We start from the raw sequence: 24266 nt of genomic DNA, 5'->3' as shown, positions 1-24266 counted from the left end.
TGGCCAAATTATATAATTTCCATACACATTATTCATTCGCTTGTCAGCCCCAAGCTTGATTTGAATTTAATGTTTATATATCAGTCGTTCTGAACCCAAAAATATCCTGTCCAATTTAGTCAAGGTGAATAAAAAGTAACTCAGTAACTTTATTCTCCAGCTTTATTAAGTGTCTGGTCACCTAATGTCATCCTGGACATCTTATAGTATACTTTGCAAAAAAATAGTGAGATTCTGCAACCTCCCGAACAACCTTCGGGAAAAGTCTGTGGAGGTTCTCAATCATCCATGTCATTGTCAATTCTTGTCAAAAACTTCTTCTTGCTGCAACTGGACTTGATTTCTTCCCTTAAAGACGTTTCACCTCTCATGTGAGAGGCTTCTTCAGTTCCTTTACGGAAAAGATACATTTTAAGGATTCATACTTTTTTCTGTCTCTTGCTGGTAAATATGAACTACCCAAGATATCTGTGGAGGTTCTCATTTATTCAGGTCATGGTGAAATCTTGTCGAAATCTTCTTGTCGTGGCAACTGGACTTGAATTTCTTCACTTGAAGACATTTCACCCCTCATCCGAGAGGCTTCTTCAGTGCTAATGACCCGTGGGGAGTTTTCAAATTTAACTGCCAGGGTATTCTGGCCAGAGAAGACAGGTGATTCGAGAGAGGAGTCAAAGAAGCAATCTTTGTCAGAACAAAGAAGCCATCTCCGAACAGGGGAGGAACAGACTCACAAACGTTTCACAAACGTATAACGTTGAACTGGGATCAATACCGAGACAGATTTGCGCATACGGACATGGCCCATCTGCACCCTCCAAACAACCAAGAAAGATTCCCCCCCAGAACCAGACCGCAGTAACTTCCACATGAGCCGTAGTTCATGTGATCCAACAGGTTTCACTCCTTTCTCGAGCTTTACCGTTTCAACCATTCCAACCCAGGTAATCCCACCAAAGTTGCTCTTTTGTCCCTAACGAACAACACCCCATAAAAATTACCATAAAAACCCCTCAGCCCTAGTTTCTGCAGATCAACTCTTACATTTAAATAACAAGCTACCATAACCTAGACCCGCCCAAAATGTTGGCAGTTATATTTGGAAACCTCCCACCCATCATTAGATCTGAAGAAGCCTGATGCAGGATGAAATGTCTTCAAGTGAAGAAATTCACTTGTCCAGTTGTCACGACAAGAAGATTTGGACAAGAATGAGCTACCCATCAGAAGGCATATTCATAATCATCCCTGAATGCGCTACTGCTTCTAATACTAATGACCTCCCCACCTCTGGTGTTCACCTGTCATCCTGCCATTTACATGTTCATCTATGATCCATGATGGTGAATCGACCCATGTCTTTCAAAAGGCTTGACTAATTTTCTTTTTTGTTTGTCTTTGTTTTCTTCATCTGCAAATACACTTCTGCTAACCTCCGCATGGCCTCCTACTGTTGCGGACGGATTGTTGCCATGTGTTTAGTCATTTACTGGTGGATTATTGGCAAGAGACATGTCACTGGAGGTCTTGTGGAGGGATTTGTCTCCTATGGTAACATTCTTTATGAAAGCCTGATGGGGGGGACTTTGTTTATCTGTACAACAAAACAAATTCGAAAACAGTAATGACCTAAAGGACCTAATTTTCTTCACTTGTTTTTATCAGTACTCCTTTTCTGGTATACTGCACTCTTATTCATTCCCTGTCATAGGCCTCCATGCTTAACAGTTATAAATTGGGCTGTGAGACCCAGCCAGTGGGCTGGGGATTTTAGTGTGTACGGCCATTTGAATTTTCGCCCACCAGGAAATCGGTGGAGTGTGATAAGAAGGAATTCGGGCTTTTAACCACAATCTTATTGTCATAATAACAGTGGCTTAAATGGACACAATTTAAGTATATACTGTACGGCACACGATAGCAGGCAAAGCTTTCATTTTAAATACAAGACTAGATTTAGAATCTGGACCTTGATCACAACATATTTCTTAGTCTTCAAAGCATCATCTGGAGCTAAAGTCACACCAAATGAGAAAGAGCTGGCACCAATTTAGTCTTTGGCGTCTTTTTTAGTTGCTGGTGGCCATCGATTTCGTATCAGAAGATGCCAGTAGTCTGTATTCATCATCCAAAAATATAATATCAGAAGTAACTGTACTGTAAGCATAGAGAAGTCATCCTTTTAGATGCTTTTTTTACTCTGGTTTTATATATACGGATAAGACTCAAGGGCTTTGAATACTCTTAAGGTGAAGTAGTGCCATGGTTATAAAGGATAAGACCTTTCTTGATATGGCAATTTTTGAGAGAACAAAAAAAATAGAATGTATTTTTAAAAAAATAAATATAAATGTAATAATCACCTTACTTAAATCTATCATAAGTTCAAACTATATCTGCCTAATCTCAACATTGAAACCAAACCTGTAGTGTTTTATGTCCTTCTTAAATCATACTGTGTTCCATTCACAGCAATGATGAATCCAGTGTGTATGAGAGATGATGAGAGATGAGATCTACCTTAATAATACCATGCTTGGGAATTTTTTTAGCAGCAGCAGCAGCAGCAAGATATAAGGACAAGACAGTAACAGGCTAGCTAAAAATACAAGTTAAAATAAATAAATAAATAGAATAAACTCTGAAGTGGAAAAGTATAAAGTATAATCTATAAAAAAAGTCTCTCCATATTTACCAAACAACAGGAATAAATAATGAGCACAGTGGCAATGTGAAGTAGAGCAATGATTGATTAGTGTTAGTTATAACATGCTGAATAACTTGGTGTAGTTTCTAATGCACAGAAGATTGATAGATTAATTAGATAATTCTTGTCCTGTTCAAAACTATTTGCTTGTATTGTTATTGTGTATCTAACAGAAATTTGAATAAAATGATTCATTTAAAAATGAGATATTGACACAAATGTACAATTAAATCAATAACAAAACAACAAGCTTGTATGTCACTTTAATCATTAACAAGAACCCAAATATCTCAATTGCATGAAGAGATTAGGTTTTCCTTGTCCCTGTTCTAAAGTCTTGAACAATTGCTGCTATGGTGCATGATGTAACAACAGTATATGAGTAAAAGGTTCTGTAATTGCTGTAAACTCAATAGGGCTCGGACTTTGCCTGGAGCTTTGACCGTTTTATTTAATTTTCACTCACATTTAATTTGGCACCTAAGCATCCATATATTATACTGTACTAGGAAAAGCTGGTTAAGGCTTTGTGCTGGAAAATAATTAAATGGTCAGACATCAGTGTTGCCTAACTCAATTTCAACACTTTTGCTGTGCATCTGTTGTGTACTGTCAGTAAGTCAAAGCTAAATTCAGAATGCAGCAGGTCTCACATTACACCTCTCCAGCATATTGATTTTTTGTTCAAACTCTACAGTTTTTATGTCAGGTTAAGTTCTGCTTATGACAGGAGTATGACCATTGTTAAAAAGGTTGGAAGGCAAGATGTAATAAAATAGCTGGGGAACAAAAAGAGCATCAGTGGGACTTGTTGGCTAACTGCTATGGATTAATTGATCCGGCCCTGCAGTTAATGACCTACATCCTTTTTAAAAGAGACAGTGCTGAGACCAAGGAGCTTAATGGTCTTTCACAATTTCAGGAAGGGAACACTATTTATATTGCGGCACATACTTTATTCATTGTGTAAAAGAATTTCAAGGTGATTGACTGGTCCTCTTGCTCCTGACCGTATTATTTTACTCATCCTTCATGAGCCATAGGCATTTGATCATTCATCACTGGAGGCAAAATCAAAATTAATTGAAATTTTACTGCATGTATGTATGTATGTATATATCGATCTATCAATGTACCGTAATTTGGACTATAGAGCGCACCGCATTATAAGCTGCACCCACTAAATTTCATAATCAAAAAATATTTCACCTATGTAAGCTGGAACGGACCATTAGCCACAGATATCCATGTTGTGAAATTAGATATTTACGCGGAAAGATTTTGTAAATGTTTATTTGAATACCTTAATTGATTTTACTGTCTGTAAACCATATTTGCTTTTATAGTTTAAATAGAATACACATTAAGTGTGTGGGTGTGTGTGTGTGTGTGGGTTTGAATAAATTCCTTAGTTTATTCTTTAGTCTGTCATTACTGTGCTCCTTGGTTATATAAGTTATTTGGCTGATTTACTCCTCATCAAGTAAGTCTCCATCTCTCCTGTTCCATTTTTTTTTCCGTATTGGTCTTGGATGTATACGGAGCATGCTTGGACCCCTGTTTGGTTCTAATTAAAGTTTAGATTGAATTGCGAGCGAGTTGCTACCTGCCGAGCGGTGGCGTCCAGGTTTCTTCATTAACTCACCAGCCAGGCATAAATTGTCACAGTGGAGTTTTCTTGAATACTAATCTTACCTTGTCTTCGTTGCCACATCTACTGCCTCTGTCACATCTGTCAGGGTATTTCCGGTGCCTTCAGAAATAGCTGCATCTTCCTGGAGATACAACTGCCCTAAGCCAGTGTGCTCAACATGGTACTAAGCAGTCAACACAATGTTCAGGTGTGGTGAATGTGTTGAAGCACAAACATGATATAGCCTACTTGATCTCCATCTTGTTCATATTATCCAAGTCCTCGCCCACAGGTTAACATATACACATACAAGCACACAACAAATGCACGTGTCTCTAGTGTGCCAGATTTCCCGGTCGGATGGTCCCAGCATTGGCTGATTGTTCAAAGGAAAAGTGTGGGCCAAAAGAAAACTGGCTGTGAGGTTACCATGACAACAGCCTGCCCAGGGGCGTTGACTGTCTGCTAAATTGTGTGCTTGTGCAACACACATACACACACACACACACACACACACACACACACACACACACTCACACAAAATAAGCCTTAATATTTCAACAGAACCTTTTTATATCCATCATCCAGCAAATATCATCTTTGTTCATTAGCACTGGTCTTTCTTTGTTTGATTTAAAAAGGAAATGGAGAATCACACATTAACCAATTTTATCATCTTTAGCCAAACACTTCTCCTTATATTACCAGTATACTAGCCACAACTGAGTGAAGTCAAACACAGTTTTAATTCTCAAACATTTTCCACTAAAGGGGTACAATGTTAAATTATTATTCACTGAATTTGATGATTGCAAAAGCCTTCAAAAAGGCCTCCAAGACAACACTGCAGTATAGTGTAATGTTTCAAAATTAAAATCATTAAATGATATCAGCACTTTGTCAGAAGGGTTCAAATTTAAGGAGGAGGCATGTCAAGATGAGCTGTGTTTGGTTAAGAGCAATAAGGCAGCAAAGAGAAGGGGAATTGTGTGTGCTTTAGGGAGGTTGTGGGCGTAGCTGCACGTTTTACATGCTTTACCATGGAAGAAAGGATCTGACATGGCCGAAATGGACAGATGATTAATGACCAAGGGAGTGGTTAGTGGGAGTACCTCTTTCGTGCCATAAGTGAAACAAATACAAAGAAGTAAGATTGTGCAGTCTTTTTACTATCCTTTTATTCCCCAGAAACCCTCTCTGGCTCACGTCATTCCTCCATGCATCCACTTTTAGAGATTAGAGGGTGATGACTGAGGGTAATGGAGACTAACACCGCCCAGACCTGCCAAGCGCTGTCACCTTTGTTATCCCTTGATGGACAAAGGCTAAAAAATGGCAGAGCTAAGGTTTTCCCCATCAAGTTACAACAGTAGATTGGTAAATTTACAGAGTACCCGATCCCAAGCGGCCCATGTAACCTGTTTGTTGAACTTGTATAGCTTTCATCAGTTCTTTTTGATCCCTGCTAACAATTCAATAAAGATATTTAAAACTTGAATTAGTGTTCTATTAATCAATGATATCCTGAAAAGACAACTTAACTGAACGTTTAACATCCTGCAGGCGTTTTATGGTGATTTCAACAAGCCTTTGTTTCTGGCGGAGCTTCTGTCTCCAATCTCTGTATTGTGTTTTTCAATGACCTTGTAGAGAAATTGAGCACCTGAGCTGGAAAAGCAACTCATTACACAGATTGTGGCATTAGAGTGAACAGTGGCAGAAGATTGAGGCTGAATACCAATGAGTTCCACCTTTGAGTTCCTTTTTGTTTTAACATGTCTGCTATTCTGACATCTTTTGTGGGTCTTTGTCTTACCAACATAGTCATTTCATCACTGACTGATATGACCAAACACATCACTTATGCAACACTTAAGAAATGGACTGGCTGTGCATACAGCATCTTCGGGGTTGATGAGAGAGAGAAAGAGATGTCGTTTAGGTAAAGCTGCAAAATAATGCAAAAGGGGTCAAACGGGGTCTTAACCCTATCCAAAGTATGTCTCAATGAGTTATAAGTGTATGGGTATGCATCACTCCAAAGCCTTTAAAAACTGATCCATCCCATGTGATGAGGCACAGGATTAAGGTAAAATTTTGGGGCCAGCAGTTGTACTTAAGGGTCACTGGCTTCAGTTCACGGTTCTCATGCTTTTGTCCCCTTGCTTACCACCTTGACATGAGCAGGCAGCTTGTTTAAGTTATAACCTAAATTATTAATAATAAAATGTCTAACCCGAATCAAAACTTCAGTGTGTTTTTTTAAAATGCAAACGGTCAATATCACTGTATTTGCGAAAAATAAAATGAACATCTCCAATATAGAATGATACCTCTTGAGTTCACAGATTTATCACATATTTTTAGTACCCTCTTACCCACATTAAGTTTGCATGCTCCAGCTCAGGGAGGGTCTCAGTGTACTGAAACATATATGGGGTTTCAGTATAAACCTGACAAATGTTTCAGTAGAACAGGCAAATGTAAATTTACTTTTAATATAGCATCTTGAATTATTTCTAGTCAATTGTTTTCCCTATTATTTTTTTGTCATTACTTGTATTCATGTTTATACAGTAATTCTTTAATTTTTCTTTTTATTATTTATTTTCTATTTTTTTTTTCAACACACTTCTACAGGTTTTATATCGCTCAACCCATAAATCCCACATCTCCAATTAACTCTGATTCTCATGGTCTTTACACATTTTGCATCTGCACATTCTGAACACACACCTTACGTGACACAAACGCAGTGTGCCTCTACGTATGATATATGTCTGACTCCGTGTATTACATTATACGGTTCTCAAGCATGTTACTTCATGTAACTCCTTGATGATAACTACAAGCTCTGCTTTGCCATGGTTAGTCCCTGTAGGGACTGCTTTTTCCCATCAGCTCACACATAATTTGTCTTGTTAAATCAATGTATCATTGTTTTGTGCACAGAAGATCAGCATGTCAGCTGTTGTCATATATGTAGCCAGTTGCTGTCATCATTTTAGATCTAGGAGCACCTGATAGGGGAATGACAGACAGTTAAGAGATCATCAAATGATCTCTCTCAGTCAGACTTATAGTGACATGAGGTCATCATAGTTCAATGTAATGTGTAGTGAGCAGTGATCCAAAGCTTTCATACCTCTGTCAACCCAGCAGCATCTGTTTGAGACAGACTCATAGAAAGCCAGAAATACAAGCTAACCTTACAAGGATTCATACCTGTCAATCAGGACAGGAAAGTTACAAGAAGAGGGAGAGGTAGAAGAGAGAACAATTCATTGCCAGCGGGACAAACCAAATACATGTGAAGGCATAGATAAACTGATAGGTAGAGGAAGAGAGAACAATGCAGAGAGGACCCAGTCGGTAGCACTTGAAAGGGAAAGGATTTGTTTCTGGATGCAGTCAGTTTAATTGCGGGTTATTCTCTTGCAGGGAATACCAATTGCTTGTTCGTATAATTCTTTATACTCTGTCCCTGTAAACCAGTGCTTCTCAATTATTTTCTGTTACGCCCCCCACACCCAAGGAAGAAGAAAACATTTCACCCCCCCCAACTCTGCCTCAATTATAAATAGTATTATTTGTCTTTGTAATTGTTATATGTACACCTCTGTGAAACATCGGATCCTTATTTACATTGAAGAAAAAAAAAAAGGACTACTGATCAACTTGCAACAAAGAACAACTTTATTAACATTTATTAAGATAAGAATGCTCGCATTACTGAAGTAGCTTTCCCAAAGCGGGATGATTGTTGGCAAGAGTCACAGACATCCCAAGCTTCCCAGAAGTCTCGGGAGTCTCCCGCATATTGATAGTGGCACGCGAATAGAGAAAATATACCGGAGTCTCGATCAAGCGAGCAAGAGCATGCACGCGAGACATTAATGCCAGCATCGTGCATCTAATAAGCACCATAGAATGCACGCATATGATTGAGTGAAGGAGAGAGAGTGAGAGAGACTTTGCATGCAAGTGAAACTGTGCATGTGAGCCTGTTCATAGCGTGTGCGAGATAGAGAGCATCCTGATTGGTTTACTCAGCAAAATAAGCCAATTGGCTTTCAGTGTGGGTGGGGTTTTATTTATTTTCTCAGGGACCAAAGTTTTCAGTGCAATCAGTGCAACCCATGACGTGGCAGAGGGAGAGTGCTCAAAAAAACAAAAATATAAAACCCACTTCACCTCAGATTACACAAAAGCATATCCCTGTCTCATAAGGGTACTGTACTGCAATCTGATGTCCTGTAAAATCAACAAATTCATTGACACTGAGTGCTATGAGCTTGAAGTCTCAGCAAAATTACTCAAGTCTGCAAATCAAGCAGCAGCTAAATACAATGAGACCTTGCAAAAGTCACAGGAAATAAATAGGCCCACATTTAGGCAGGTGGCTGGTATTCTATGCAGATTTGAAGATTCAAAGATAGAAAGGACAAGTTTAAAAGATCTCATGGTTCTTGTTGTATTGTTTCTATTTATAAGAAATTACTTACAATACAATTTTGGTGAAGTAAAGTGACCCTCTGTTGTGTGCATATATGTATGTGTGTGGGGGGGGGGGGGGGGGGGGGGGGGGGGGGGCTGCAAACATCTCCCCGAAATTAATTTTTGCAGGTAGGGATGACTGTATTCAGCAGATTCTCACTGAAAAAACTCAAGCGGCTTATCAGGGGTGTAATGTCGTTAAGTAATGCCTTAATTTATTTGGCTTCATGCTGTCTGCTGCCAACATTTTTAGAGTAAACAGTAAACACCAGTAAACACCAGTCTTTCCTCGTCTCCCACCGTAGTCACAGTGATGCCAAGTGATATTCACGCTTTGTCATATTTCCTCGTCTTAGTTTTTAGGTGACTTTCATTTGTCTCATTATCTCCATCTCTCTCCACCATTCTTGTCATCCTTGTTCAATATTTTTCCATGGTGTCTCTTGAGGGTTAGTTCACTGCATTTCATATTTTCTGCTCTGTGCTGTGTGTGTGCATGCTCTATGCAAAAAAAAAAAAAAGCCTACACCATAGGGCTAATACTACACCATAAGCATGTTCCCCGGGGTCACACAATTTGAGAGGCAATGCTGTAAATCAACATATTTTTTGAGTGATGTGTCTTTTTTTTGCAATACATTCCTAGAATTCATAAATCACAGAAAAGTTGTTGGGCTTGGCCTGGTTCCAAATCCAGTGAAGAATAGCAATGCTCGTGCAACTAATGTCTGCTTTTAAAACCAAACATTACAGACATTGCATTCTCATTCTTTCTCCCATTTATAATCCATCTCTTTCTTCTTCCCTCTTCATCTAAGAGGCAGATTGCTAAACAGCCACTTAATGAGTTTTTTATTCTCGCATTCATGCACATTATATGTTTTAATTAGAGTTAAGGGCTCTGCTGTCCAGCATTTACGTGAGACTGCGTCTTTTTATATATTTATCTCTCCACTCAGTAATTTGATGCTGATTGTAGCATCTTCAACTGTCCAAGCAGAGGCATTACATTATCACAGTTTGAGTATTACATATGCTCCTCAAGTGTTAAAAATATGGGTGGACCACCTCACTTAATTGGGTCAGTGGAAGTTATGGGTATATCAGTTTACTAAAGCTGTTCTGGCAGTAAATCAAGCAGTATATGTATGCATTCCCCTACTTGCATGTTTGCCTATAGGGAAAGTATCGGCCCTCCTATCTCAGATGGCAGATTCAGCACAGTTACTCATGTACTTCAATCCCTGTTTGCCCATTTAAGAGACCCCAGGATAGCTACCGTATTTCTGTCTAAACACACAACCAGGGGCAGAGCCCAATGCACATATTGTACTCACACCCCATTAAGCACACACTGAACAACTTATTATGATCCTTTTTATAAGAGTCACGCATTAGAGTGGTCGCTCACTTTTCTATGTGTATCCGGCCATAAATTTGCCTGTAGCTTTCATGCTGTTTTTCTTGTCACTTTCCTTTCGATGTATTACTTTTGTTCAGACCAGTAGACAAGGCATGTATGCATCCCATCTTTTACATCTTCTACTTCTTTGTTTTATCATCTTATATAAACTGTTGTGCATTTGGACTTTGGAGCTTCTTAATATGGCACACCAACTGACTTTTTTTTTTCATAAACGACTAAGGAGTGTCTCTATATTAAAAGGAGAAATTATTTGCTTACACTCTGAGAAACATACACTATATGGCCAAAAGTATTTGCTCACCCATCCAAGTAATCAGAATCAAGTGTTCCAATCACTTCCATGGTCACAGGTGTAGAAAATCACCTTGGCATGCAGATTGTTTTTTACAAACATTTGTGAACGAATGGTTCACTCTCAGGAGCTCTGTGAATTCCAGTGCTGAACTGGAATCTAGTTGTGAAATGTCCTCGCTCCTAAATATTCCACAGTCAACTGTCAGCTGCATCATGAGAACATGGAAGTGTTTGGGAACAACAGCAACTCAGCCACAAAGTAGTAGGCCACTTAAACTGACAGAGCGGGGTCAGCAGATGCAGAGGCCCATAGTGCGAAGAGGTCGCCAACTTTCTGCAAAGTCAATCGCTACAGACCCCCAAACTTCATGTGGCCTTCAGATTAGCTCAAGAACAGTGCTAAGAGAGCTTCATAGGATGGTTTCCATGGCCAAGCAGCTGCATCCAAGTCACACATCACCAAGTGCAATGCAAAGTGGTGTAAAGAATGCTGCCACTGGACTCTTGAGCAGTGGAGACGTTATTGCTAGTGTTGAATCTCGCTTCTCCATCTGGCAGTCTGATGGACAAGTCTGGGTTTGGCGGTTGCCAGGAGAACGGTTCTTGTCTGACTGCATTCTGCCAAGTGTGAAGTATGGTGGAGGGGTGGGAATTATGATGTGGCGTTGTTTGTCAGGAGCTGGGCTTGGTCCCTTAGTTCCAGTAAAAGGAACTCTAAAAGTTTCAGCATACCAAGACATTTTGAACAATTCCATGCCCCCAACTTTGTGTGAGCAGTTTGGAGCTGGACCCTTTCTTTTCCAAAATGACTGTGCATCAGTGCACAAAACAAGGTCCATAAAGACATGGATGACAGAGTTTGGTGTGGATGAACTTGACTGGCCTGCACAGAGTCCTGACCTCAACCCGCGAGAACACCTTTGGGAAGAATTAGAGCGGAGACTGAGAGTCAGGCCTTCTCGTCCAACATCAGTGTGTGACCTCACTTCCTCACATGCGTTTCTGGAAGAATGATCAAAAATTCCCAGAAACATACTCCTGAACCTTGTGGACAGCCTTCCCTGAAGAGTTTAAGCTGTTTTAGCTGCAAAGGCCAGACCGGGGTCAAATTGCTCCCGATGGATTGGGAATGGGATGTCACTTAAGTTCATATGCGAGTGAAAGCAGGGGAGCAAATACTTTTGGCCATATAGAGTATTATTTAATGTATTATTATTAGTGTTCTTTTTTTGTGATTCCTGACAGACCCTGCAGAGCTCTTGTAAGTTAATGTTTCTAATAGTCAACTCTAGCCTTCAGAAAACAAGGAAGTATTTTGCTTATAGGTATTATCTTGTTTGTTGTAACTATTTGCCTCACATCTCCCACTGCTGTCTGGAGTTGTTGTAGTCTTCTGACATGTTTGTTTTTGGTGATGGACATGTAGACAGTATTATTTGAGAAAACGTGAGGTCAGTTTGTTTCTTTTGTCCTTGTTGGACCTAACAACAAAGATGAAGAATAGTCTTTTTTTTTTTTCCTTTCTGCCTTACTTCTCCCCTTCATGTAATCTCATTATTCTTGATTATTTAAATTTTTCATTAGCAACCAATTAAAGAGGCAGGTTGTTGAGTACAAATGGAAAAGTTATCAATTAAGGATCTAATCCTAATTCATGTTTGTTTTTTTTTTTTAACAGAGCTGAAAACAATTTAAAAACAATTAAAAATGTGTTGTTCATTTCTTTTCTAACTGAATTATCATTAGGAAATCCATGCATTGACATTGCAGTCCATTTTGCAATCAAAACATTTGATAACATGCTACACAGCTGTAATAAGGATAAGGCTTATTTCATCCAATAGTTTCTCCTGTCAGCTTGCTAAAACCACTTACAATAATCCTAATTTTTGTAATACTATTTTAACAGCTCAACCTGTCACCATCCATGGAGAAAAAAGGAGAAGAAAATGCATTTTTACTGTCAACGTTCCAAGACAAGCATCCAAAATGTCAGCTGCAGTCAAGTGTTTCACCCCAGACAAATTCAAACAGCCAGAAGAACTTTAGGATGCTTGTCCCATTAAATTTACAACCCTTCCCCTAAGGAATGTAGTGACACCAGAACATCCTCCAGTATCATGGGATCTAAAATATTAAAGATTGTATTATGGTTAGTCAGTAAATCCTACCACATAGTGCACAAATCTATCCACTTTGTATTCTTTTGGGATACCATTGTAAATAGATAAAGTAACGGCCTGGATTTAAGCCCAGTGGTATCAGTCACAATAAACTTTGTCCTCCACCATGGCCTTTTTAGGGCTCAAGCGCATTATTAGATAGAAAACTGTAGCATATTGCCTCACATGATATATATATATTGTTTTACTTGAACACAATACAGACACTGTAGTTGACAGAAGGCCACTACTGAATTCCAGTGGCCAAAAATGGTGGGAAAACAAAGTCATGTCACTGGTAAAGGGCCATTGCAAAAATATGTTAACAAGTCATTCACATGATGAGAAAACACATTAAGAATGTGGGGAAAATATTTAATGCAACTGGCACAAATTTCCTTTTCTTCCTTTTGCCTTGCTGGGAACTCATGTATTTAGTTTTTAGTCTGCAACTTTTAGGAGAAAATGATATGACTGACTAAAGTCACAAAGAACTAAAAGTACTTTTTTAGTTTGAAGTGCCTGCTGAGTGACTGAGCATGTCCATGCTTGATCAGATTGTTCAGATTGAAGATCACATGGTGGCAAAAATCCAAATTTATATTAAGTTTTTGACTTTCATTATTTATTTGTTTTTTTCTTCTCAGCTTGCCCCCCGGGAACCTTCAAGTCTACCCAGGGTTCCAGTTTGTGTCTGCAATGCCCTCCCAACAGCCGCTCCACTGCGGAGGCTGCCACCATTTGTGTCTGCCGTAATGGTTACTATCGTGGTGATGCAGATCAACCGGATGAGCCCTGCACTAGTGAGTATATCGTACACGACAATACAACACTTGTATTCTAAACTTTGTTCTTGTAGCGGGAAAAACTATTTAAGTATACCATGTATTTATTAAACTGATTTGTTGTTATGCCTCCAACATGCATACGCGCACACACACAGATACACACACACACACACACACACACACACACATTCCAGAAAGGTTTCCCATTATCAGAAACATATTGCAGTGACATCTATGCACTCGTCATTAAAACCCCTTTTTTATTTCCCTTCAGTTATCCTCATCCATTGCTGTTATTCTCTCTTCCTGCTTGCTAAAATCCCCTGAAGTCCTAATTACTTGGACAGCTGCTGCAAAGCAACAATGTCCTGCCGTTATCTGTTGCCGATCCAACAAAACCTCTCACAGCATCATTGTTACCTTGAAATTTTGCAAAAAGCAATATGTGAAGGATTTTCGGTGTCCCTGCCAACACCTACATATGGAAAAAAAAGTTCTTGACCCCCCCCCCCCCACACACACACACACACACACACATACATACATACAAACTAAAAATGTTTGCTGTCCTTTCAACTGAAAATATGCAAGCACTGTATGTATTGGTTATCATGTACATAGTGAGGAGTCATTCTTTTTTGCCTATAGAATGTTAGACCCTGACTATATGTGTAAATTAAACGAGGCAAGTTCAAGGCAACATGTCTGTCTGCCTGTTTTAATGGTCCGTGGGTGTATCCATATACCTTCAGGCTAAAAACGATCAATTCCTGAATTTTGTTTTCCTCCTCATGGTATCCATGTCTCTCAGGTGACTTTGCAAATGTTCCACCGAGCATTGCATCTACCTTGAGGCCCTGAATTTCCCCCAAGCAACTTCTACATTAACTCCCTATGGCTCATCCCACTGCTTTATGGTTAGATTCTGTGCAGTGTGTGTTTCTTTATTCTTTTTACTGTTGCATCATCTCAATCAGATCATTTTTCTTGGTTCTTTGAGGCTAAATTGCCATAAAATGAATAGCACTACATGCTTCTCTACGTTCATGTTATCCGGTGTTTAAGATAGACATTTTTTTTTCTTTTGATTCAACATACCTTAGTCATATATTATCAACAGCGTTCATAACTTTAAACACGAATGTGACTTGTCAAGTAGAGAAAATAGGGAATAATAAAAACTGTCTAAACGAAGAAAAAAATGATACATCAGTTTCAAATTAGAAAACCATCTCCAAATCCTCTTCATTTTATCATATCAGAACTTTCTCACAGCAGGATCAGGTTGACCGTTCAGCAACAGTTTTGCTTGATGCTGTGGGCTACACAAATATCAGCAGGGGGCATGGGGAGGGTCTAGGAAGGGATCAATCAGATCATTCTTGTAAGAATCCCTTTTAATGCTGTGGTTCCTGATAAGAGCAATGCCAGAGTAGTTTAAATCAGGCCAATCTGTTGCAGCAGAATTTGTTGCCCATGCTTCTTACGGCCGCCTGAGGAACAGGTTCCTGTATGCTCCAGATCAGTCTGATTAGATCGCTGATGGATTGTCCACGGGTTTGGTTTATCAGCGCAGTGCTTAACACCACTCCCCTCAATCCCCCCATCCTTTCCTGTCATGGATTTTCAAACTCTCGGAATCACATCATTCTGTTTCCAACTCCCATCCCTTGCGATCCACTGTCTTCCGCTGACCCCAGCCTCTGCCTGAGGGGAGGGAGGCTGAGTTTTGTCACAGTATGAAGCTTAGTTCTCTCAGCGTGACCACCCAGCCGAATGAGCCTTGGGACTGTTGTTTGCATCTCACTATATCGCTTGCCAATCCTTATCTCAAGGATCCAAGCATCCAACTGACACACATCGGTGTCTTTCCAAAAGAAGCCTGCGTAAGTGTGCGAATGGCGTAGCTTTGAAAGGTCAGTTTGCTCTGCCAATGGATTGATCTCAGTGGGGATGAGTTGGATGAGAGGGAAAGATATTCAAACAAGTTGATTAGACCACTGGGCACGTGAGGAGATACTGGATTCAAGCGTAAGTAGTATCAGATAATTGCAGCAAAGGGAATAGTTACAAGAGCAGTGGTATTGACAAAATAAGGAGCGAATACATTGACATAGTAGGTAGGATATAACAAACTAAGACGAAGAGTCTCGCATTTCTTCTAATTGATTGAGGGATTAAGGAAAACAGGAAAACAAAACACTGAGCCTCTTCACAGAGCCAAAAAATACATTGGATATGAAGGAGTTAAAGCAAGCCGAATTTGGAAATAATTAACAAATTAAGATGTCCACTACTGCCTGCTGAAACATAAACTTAATATATTATATATGTAATGTAATTAGATAACTATAAAAAATAGATAAAGAATATATGTCTGATGATGCGCTTCCTCCTTATCTACACCATGCTGGCTATAAATCGTATATCTGTAAATGCAGTTCTCACTCAGGACACATGAGCCTGACATATAAAAGCTTTGTCACTTACTGTCAAAAACTGCCCTTGGCTCATAATGCAGACTAAATCCACTGACATGACTGAAGGGATAATGTTATCTTTATTTCCATTCTCCTCATCTTTCCAAAGAGTTTGTGTTATTTGGTCTTCTTTTCAGTGGTTTCATTCTCCTTTTTCTGCTTTCAACATACCTTACAACAAATTCATCAGCAAAGCAGTGTTGAGGGTGTTTTTAATGGTGCAGGATTTGGCAAAGTAGGTTCATCTCATAATACTTAAGTAGTAATAGGAGCAAACGGTAATAGCCAAGTCTACCAGGACATATAGCTTTACTGACTACAATGTGCAAATGTGTGCATCACATATTGATGCAAGGGAATCAAGCAAGGGAACCATTAATATATATATATTTTTTTTTTGAGAAAGAGGAATGCAGTCACGTGTAGTATATCAACCTTTTATCGATAAAATAATCTGCAGATATTTTTTCCTTTTAGCCATTGCAGATGCAACCACCGTAATCCACAATCTATCTGTGACTCACTTGGTCTCTCAGCCAGACTTCATTATTCCTCTTAATGTGTTTTTATTTAATCTCATGCTAACCCACGCAACTCTTCTCGCTTTCTTTTAGTCCCTTTTGGCTGTGATCAGTATACCCACACAGGGACCTGATGTTGGTCCCTCACGGCCAGTTAAACATCATAACAAGTTACACTTTGAAAGAAGAGAAACATCAGTCTCAAACCAGCCAAAGGTTTGGTTAGCCGACAATGTGCAGGACTGTTTATTCTGAACACAGGAGCACTTTTGATATCACTAGCCAGGGAGAAAACAGGGCTGCGGTGTTTTGTTGCCATCTGTTAAATCCTTTTAACTTTCAGGCCTGGTATAAACCTGAAAAAGACCATCAATAAGATGCACATTTGTATTTACTACAACTCTAGACTTCAGGCTGTTCGGTTGTCATTGAACAAGGGGTACTAAGTTTTGTGAGAATGAAGACCATTCAAGCGTAGATAAGTATATGAAGGGTCAATTGTGTCTTATGTTTCAATAATTGAATAAATAAATATGTTTATTCAATGACGAGTATCCATCCATGGGTAAATATTACACCAGGAACATCAATAATTAGAAGTTACAGCTCAGCTCAAATCAGAATCCTTAACATTTCATTTTCACGTCATTAATCTCAGTTAGCTGATCATTTGAGTGTTTAAAACACAACCCTCTGCTAGTTTTGATTTTTTTTTCATTCATTCATTCATTCATTCATTCATTCATTCATTCATTCATTCATTCATTCATTCATTTCGTCATGCATTTATAGGATACAATTATTGCTGCTGTGTTTGTGTTAACCAGCCAATATTATTGGTCCACCATACACACCATTTGTTAAAGTTGTTTTGTGTGTATTGCAGGATTAATGTTCCACATATAAAAACTCAAAGACATGTTTAATCCATTCAGTTTAATTGAACTGTATGATACATAGGTACTCAATTCCATTTTGGGGGTGAAAATGCAAAGAAACTTGCCGTATCAGATGTTATTGCCCAAATATTTATGTTGAATAATCTACAGTTTATTGTGAGGTTTTACTCAAGGAACATTTTTCTTTCACCTAAATTATGACTCTAATTATTATGCTTTGTTTGAGAAAATAGGAAATAAATGAGTGAAGCTTGAATGCTGAAAGATAAGTGCCATTGCGATTCATGGTTTACAGAGCAGGGGTATTTTACATCAGAATGATACATGAAATATCGAAGCAGACAAATTGCATGTTGCATTCATATCATAAAGCAGTACCTTAATAATGCCTTATAAAGTCATATCAATCAAATATTTTTTAAATTGATTAATTAACTAAAATAAATTCATGATTAAATATGTGATGCAGTAGGCCTTGATAGAAGCTTGTGAAGAGCAATCTAACTTTTCCTTCATGTGCAAGTTTGCTAATAATTGCTGTTTTTTATAATAATAATAAATGTAGATTCAAGCAGGCCCTACCCCTTGTCTATTTGATAGACTTGTATTATCAAATATATTACAGTAATTAGAAATAGATGTTTCAAAGGTAAAACAGCAAAGGAGATCACCTGATTTATCTTCAACCTGCCTTAAAAATATCATAGGATGTGTCTTCTCCTTCTCCTTTCAGTTTTTCCCTTCAAGGGTCGCCACAGCGAATCAACCTTCTCCATCTAACCCTATTCTCTGTATCCTCCTCTCTCACACCAACTAACTTCATATCCTCTCTCACTACGTCCATAAATCTTCTCTTTGGTCTTCCTCGAGACCTCTGGTCTGCCTGGCAGCTCCAATTCCAGAATCCAGCTACCAATATATTCACTATCCCTCCTCTGTACATGACCCAACTGTCTTTTCGTATGACGCACCCTATATGTCCCTCTAAATGTTATGATCCTTTGCCCACGATGTGATTGTGAATTTAAACCAAGCATTTCTTCATTTGTGATGATGGCTTCTTGAGGATGATGTTTCATTCCTGAATAAAACCTCCATTAGACTATGTGCATTTCCATACAAGTCCTGCATGGCCTTTTAAACGAATACCAGCTGAGACCCTGTATGTAACGAGGTATGAACATTACCCTGTATGTAATATTCTCACCAAATTCAATCCTATGCCAAATAGATAATGTTATGATATTTGCTTGCAAGTCATTGGTTAAGTTGCAATCTCATACTATTCAGTTATAACTGAAACTACTTAAAACAACTGAAATTACATGTGGTGCCTTATCCAGGTGGGGTGTATAAAAATATTTACAATTCATGCAGGAATTAATGCAAATTTTTCACATAAGCAGATTTTCATGGCATATACAATAATGCTGTTGAACAGATGGATTATACAGATGACCCAAGAGATTGTAAACGATATGACGTGCTCATTGTGCAAGTCTTGGTGGGAAAACATTGACGCAGCTAATACTGCTGCTAATCCAACCAACAAAGCTACATTTCTGCTGACATTTTCCAACACACCTATCACATCTAGTAGAAAATTCTGTTCCTTTTGAGCATGTACCCGGCAAAGTTGTTCTCCTTTGAGTCCAACCTGAGCTATGACTCCAAGCTATGGAGGTGACGGCCTTCTTGTCAGTAACCTCACTTTTGTTGAGATGCTGAACCAAGGTCCCTCATTCTTACCCGTTCTGCCTCTTTGGCCCAATCCCCCGAGCCTATTTCACACGACTTTGCAGTAACAAAGATATGTCATGTCTGTGTTGACTGAAGAAACTACTTGGCCTACTGACAGGAAAAATGGGAGAGTGCTATATCATAGTATGCTGAAAGGTAACCATTCCGAAAGTTCTTTTGGATGACATATTTTAAATGAAAGAGGAAAAATAAAGGGGTTATAGTGTGCTTGAAGTGGACTTTTATGTTCAGTTTATCAAATCAAGGATTTTGTTGATTTTAACTTCTGATAATAATGATATGATAATGTTGATGCTTTATCAACATTAGAGTTGTACCAGATCAGTTCCAAAGTCCAGCCTGACTCAATCTAAGTAGCATTTACTAAAGACTTGGCAATATCGAATGTTTTGGCAGTGTATTATCAGAGAACAATGAGCAGTCTTAAAGCAGCTGGAGGAACAAGGAGTCTATACAGAGCAAAACTATACACTGTCACTTTAACAGATTTGAACTCATAGAAAATTTTAACACAATTGCATGAGGGTACACGGTCTCTGGTGCATTCTAATATCAAGCTGCCAACCAGCAAAATTCTACTTTTGTAATTTCCCAATTTTTCACAGAATATCATCTTTGAGGTTGTGTTCCAGCTGTGGGCTATGAGAGAGTGAATGGGAGTGCGAATCTCCAGAGCTACTTGCATAATAATACTCCATGCAACACCGCATTTTGCTAAATAACCAATGTTTGATAGACACAAATGTTTTGCTGTATGATCCCTCCGGGTGTGAACAGAATAAATTAGCATTCGAATTGTGCTGAACGTGTTGTGAAGAAGAAAAAGACAAGTTGCTGTTTTGCCAGCAACACATTACAATGACTAAATTGACCAAACAGCTCATGCAGGAAATAGGTTTCTTTCACACAAACCAATAGATTCTTTTTGCTTCAGGGTTATGACTACAGGTCTGGCAAGCCAATTGTTTTTTTCTTTTTTTGATATGAGGTCTAGTTTTTGATTTATGTAACCCTGTATTCACTAGCATTTGACTCGAATCTTTCTTTTGTGTTTCTACAGGTGTCCCGTCCAGCCCAAGGAATGTAATCTCTATTGTGAATGAAACATCTGTGATCCTGGAATGGCATTCCCCTAGGGAGACAGGCGGTCGTGATGACGTTGTTTATAACATTGTGTGCAAGAAGTGCCGAGCTGACCGTCGCGCCTGCTCTCATTGTGATGACAACGTGGATTTCGTCCCACGACAGCTGGGTCTGACTGAGACAAGGGTGTTCATCAGCAACTTGTGGGCTCACACACTCTACAGCTTCGAGATACAGGCTGTCAATGGAGTGAGCAATAAGAGCCCATACCCTGCACAGCATGTCTCCATAGACATTACCACCAACCAGGCTGGTAAGTGGCTACAATAGTAAAGTGGAATGATAGTTAAAGGGTTCAAAATGATAGCCATTGTATCAGCTCATCTACAGCATCCATCGTCACATATATGTACTGTAGTTGTGTTGTTCTTTAGAGATTCTGGCAGGACAAAGAGTATTTGTTGCAGCATCTCCCTTTTAGTCATGATTTATTCACAGATTAATTCCAAAGAAATCGATAGTCTAAGTTTGCATATTTTCTTGGGCATCCATAGAATAATTGTTTGCATGTAGCAAGTCTCTATTTCCCTTTTCACATTTCTCTTGCACTTTAAACCTGTCTATAAAACTTTGGATTCTTTTTGACTGGCATTTACCTTTTCTCAGAATAAATAACATGTGCGTAGCAATGATAAGTTGGCATGAGGGCTGAGATCCTCCCCACACACCCAAAAAAAACAAACACAAACATACATTCTTTAATTACATATGCCACTTATCCTGCAGTCAGGGTCATGGGGTTGGGGTCCCTGTCCCAGCTGTTATTGGGTGAGAGGTGGGGAGCCTGGACCGGTTGTCAGTCAGTCACAAGCAACAATCATTCATTCACTCATTAACATGTCTGGGCAATTTAGGGTTTCCAATTAGGGTTTGAATTGTAGGAGGAGATCGGAGCAGAGGGATAGCCACAGAGACAGGGGGAACAACATGCAAACTCCACACAGACAGCACCCCACCTGTCAGAATTAAACATCATTGTTTCGATTACGACTCAAATCTGAAGACTAAGTACAGTAGCTGTATACGGTTGCAAAATCAGTTTGATTCAGTTGGAAATCAGTGATTCCTAACTTCTCAGATGAATTGAAAAAATTTTCTCTCCTAGAGCCTATAATGGTAAAAATGAAAATGAATAAATAAAAAATCTGGTAAAATATGTTTGCAATTAGTCTTCTTCTTCTTTCGGCTTCTCCCTTCGTTGGTCACCACAGCGAATCAACTCTCTCCATCTAGTAATTTCGATTCATAGTTTACAGAGCAGGGGTATTTGACATCAGAATGATACATGAAATATCGAAGCAGACAAATTACATGTTGCTTTCATATTATAAACCAGTAACTTAATAATGCCTTGAAATATCATATCAATCAAATTAACTGAAATAAATTCATAATTAAATCTGTCATGCAGATAGGCCTTGATATAAGCTTGTGAAGAGCAAACTAACTTTTCCTTGATGTGCAGGTTTGCTAATAATTGCCCTTTTTTATAATAATAATAATGAATGTACAATCCAGCAGGCCCTATCCCTTGTCCAATTGATATACTAGTATTATCAAATATATTACAGTAATTAGAAATAGCTGTTTCAAAGGTAAAACAGTAAACGAGATCACCTGATTGATCCTCAACCTGCCTTAAAAATATCATGGGATGTATCTTCTTCTTCTCCCATCGTTTTTTCCCTTCAGGGGTTGCCACAGCGAATCAACCTTCTCCATCTAACCCTGTTCTCTGTATCCTCTCCTCTCACACCAACTCTCTTTAGTCTTCCTCGAGACCTCTTGTCTGGCATTTCCAATTTCATGCAATTAGACTTTAATACTGTAATTGTAGCACTTTCTGTGCTACAACTGTGTAGGTGAGGATAAAAAAAAAAAAATCTAGAGTAGTTTTCAGGAAGGATATGACAACATGTACATATATATATTCTTAAAATGGCTATCTGTAAATGTACAACTTACTTGATTGTTGCAGAATAGTGATTTGATCTCCACTGTTATCATATCTATTTGTGACCACTGTGCGATGTTAAATGTCAACCAAAAGAGAGCCAACTCAAGACATATTTAGACAGCTTGTTATCATTCCATATTATTTTTTTTTTCTTTTTTGCCACAGCTCTCTGTATGCATGTGTGGATGTAGTTTCTAATTTTTACATACAGTGAAACTATTATCTCCATCATGTTCTTCTTTTTTGCCTCTTTTTACCCATTTTGTTTGTCCTCATATGTGCTTACTCTTGTGCAAGTGAGAGAATTTGAGCCCAGCCAATGGAAATGACAGATTCCAGGTAATTTCTTGGTCTGTCATCCTGCAGCATTATTGATGCTGTCATAGGTCTTCGATTTGCACTAGGAAGCCTATGGTGCTATTGTTGTTGGGGAAAAAAAGGATTTCAAAGACATATAAATAAATAGGGCAGCACAGTGGTTAGCGTTTCCACCTCCCCCAGTTCGATTCAAGAGTTTGCAAGTTCTTCTCATGTCTGGGAAGAAAAGCAGGGGGTTGACTGGAATAGTAGGAAAATAGCCCAAATGTATGAATAAGAGTGAATTTATATATGGTTCTGTGATTGACTGCCGACCGTCTCTTGCCCGATGACAGCTGGGATAGGGATGGGGATAAGCTCCTGCATGTCCGCAACCTTAAGTGCAGGATAAGTGGTGGACAATGAATGAATGATTGAATGAATATAAAATAAATACATCTTTGAAGGTGACCTAAGGTTTGCAGATGTAGCGAGGTCATATTCAGACTAAATGCTTTTTTGGGAAAAGGCACAAAGAACAGACATGAGATGCAGTTCGTAACACTGGCCTTAACCCAGAACTTAATACAGCTATTTTTGTATTTTTATTTTTTCTTCGTGCACCATGGCTCCAAAGCAGTAAATGCACTCTTGTTAGCACTGCTGCCTATGTGGATCAAAAAATAGAATCTTTTTAGGTAAATTCCCAATGCTGTGCTACTGTACAAGGTCAGATTAGGTCAGAGCTGGAAAGAGCACAATCTCCATTGTGCTTCTTCTTCTCCTTTCGGCTTTTCCCTTCAACCTTCTCCATCTAACCCTATCACTGTATCTTCCTGTCTCAAACCAACTACCTTCATATCCTCTCTCACTACATCCATAAATCTTCTCTTTGGTCTTCCTCAAGACCTCCTGCCTGCTAGCTCCAATTCAAGCATTTCTTTCTGTTTCGCCAACCTGTATAGATCATTCTCTCCCTCCATACTGTCCAACTGAGCATACAGGTCATCGTACACCCTTTGTTTTGCCTTCGCAACCTCTATCTTTACCTTACGTTGTATCTCCCTCCACTCCTGTCTGTTCTCTTCAGTCCTCTCAGTATCCCACTTCTTCTTTGCTAACTGCTTTCTCTGTATATACTCCTGCACTTCCTCATTTCACCACCAAGTCTCCTTATCTACTTTCCCTTCAGATGACACACCAAGTGCTCTCTACCTGTCTCCCTGATAGCACTAGCTGTTGTTGTCTTATCACCTGGAATCTCTCCCTGACCACCCAGAGCTTTTCTCAACTCCTCCCTGAAAACCATACCTTCTCCATTGTGCAGATATGATATACACACACACACTCTTCTTTTTCTTTGGCGTCACTTGCGTAGAGGAGGACTGTCCTCCCACATATCTTGCTCACGTGTGGGCATGGGAAGGTTGAAACAGTGGATGGTGGTGGAGCCCTTTCCCAGCTGTCCTTACGGTATTGCCACTTTGCCTCTGTAGCAAGGTGAATTGCAGACTAATACTCTGTTGCCCCTTCCTGCACTGTATTCCTTCAGCGGTGCCTGCTTTACATAAGGTCTTCCCGGTTGGAGGAAGTGATATCAAACGATGAGCCTTTTCCTTGGCCCACCAGGGGCTCACTGTCCTCCTTCCAACTGGGAGTACAGAATCTGCTTTGAGAGATGGTTGTTGTTAGAGTATGATG

The 24266-nt window shown here is 39.2% G+C and overlaps 1 protein-coding gene across 2 annotated transcripts in view; it reads left to right on the top strand.

Annotated features, from left to right (window-relative positions):
• ephb1 (EPH receptor B1) overlaps positions 1-24266 on the top strand; it is a 175583-nt gene that overhangs the window by 85854 nt on the left and 65463 nt on the right. For both annotated transcript variants that reach the window (XM_086172083.1, XM_086172082.1), the window contains exons 4-5: positions 13367-13522; positions 20229-20564. In XM_086172083.1, the coding sequence (XP_086028209.1) occupies positions 13367-13522; positions 20229-20564 (492 nt within the window). The remainder of the gene's footprint in view (positions 1-13366; positions 13523-20228; positions 20565-24266) is intronic.

Source organism: Fistularia commersonii, chromosome 25 (genome assembly GCF_037954325.1).
Source record: "Fistularia commersonii isolate RoL2024-O1a breed Wild chromosome 25, RoL_Fcom_v1.0, whole genome shotgun sequence".
Taxonomy (NCBI): Eukaryota; Metazoa; Chordata; class Actinopteri; order Syngnathiformes; family Fistulariidae; genus Fistularia; species Fistularia commersonii.
Note: the sequence above shows the minus strand (reverse complement) of the source record. Positions and strands in the feature narration are given on the sequence as shown.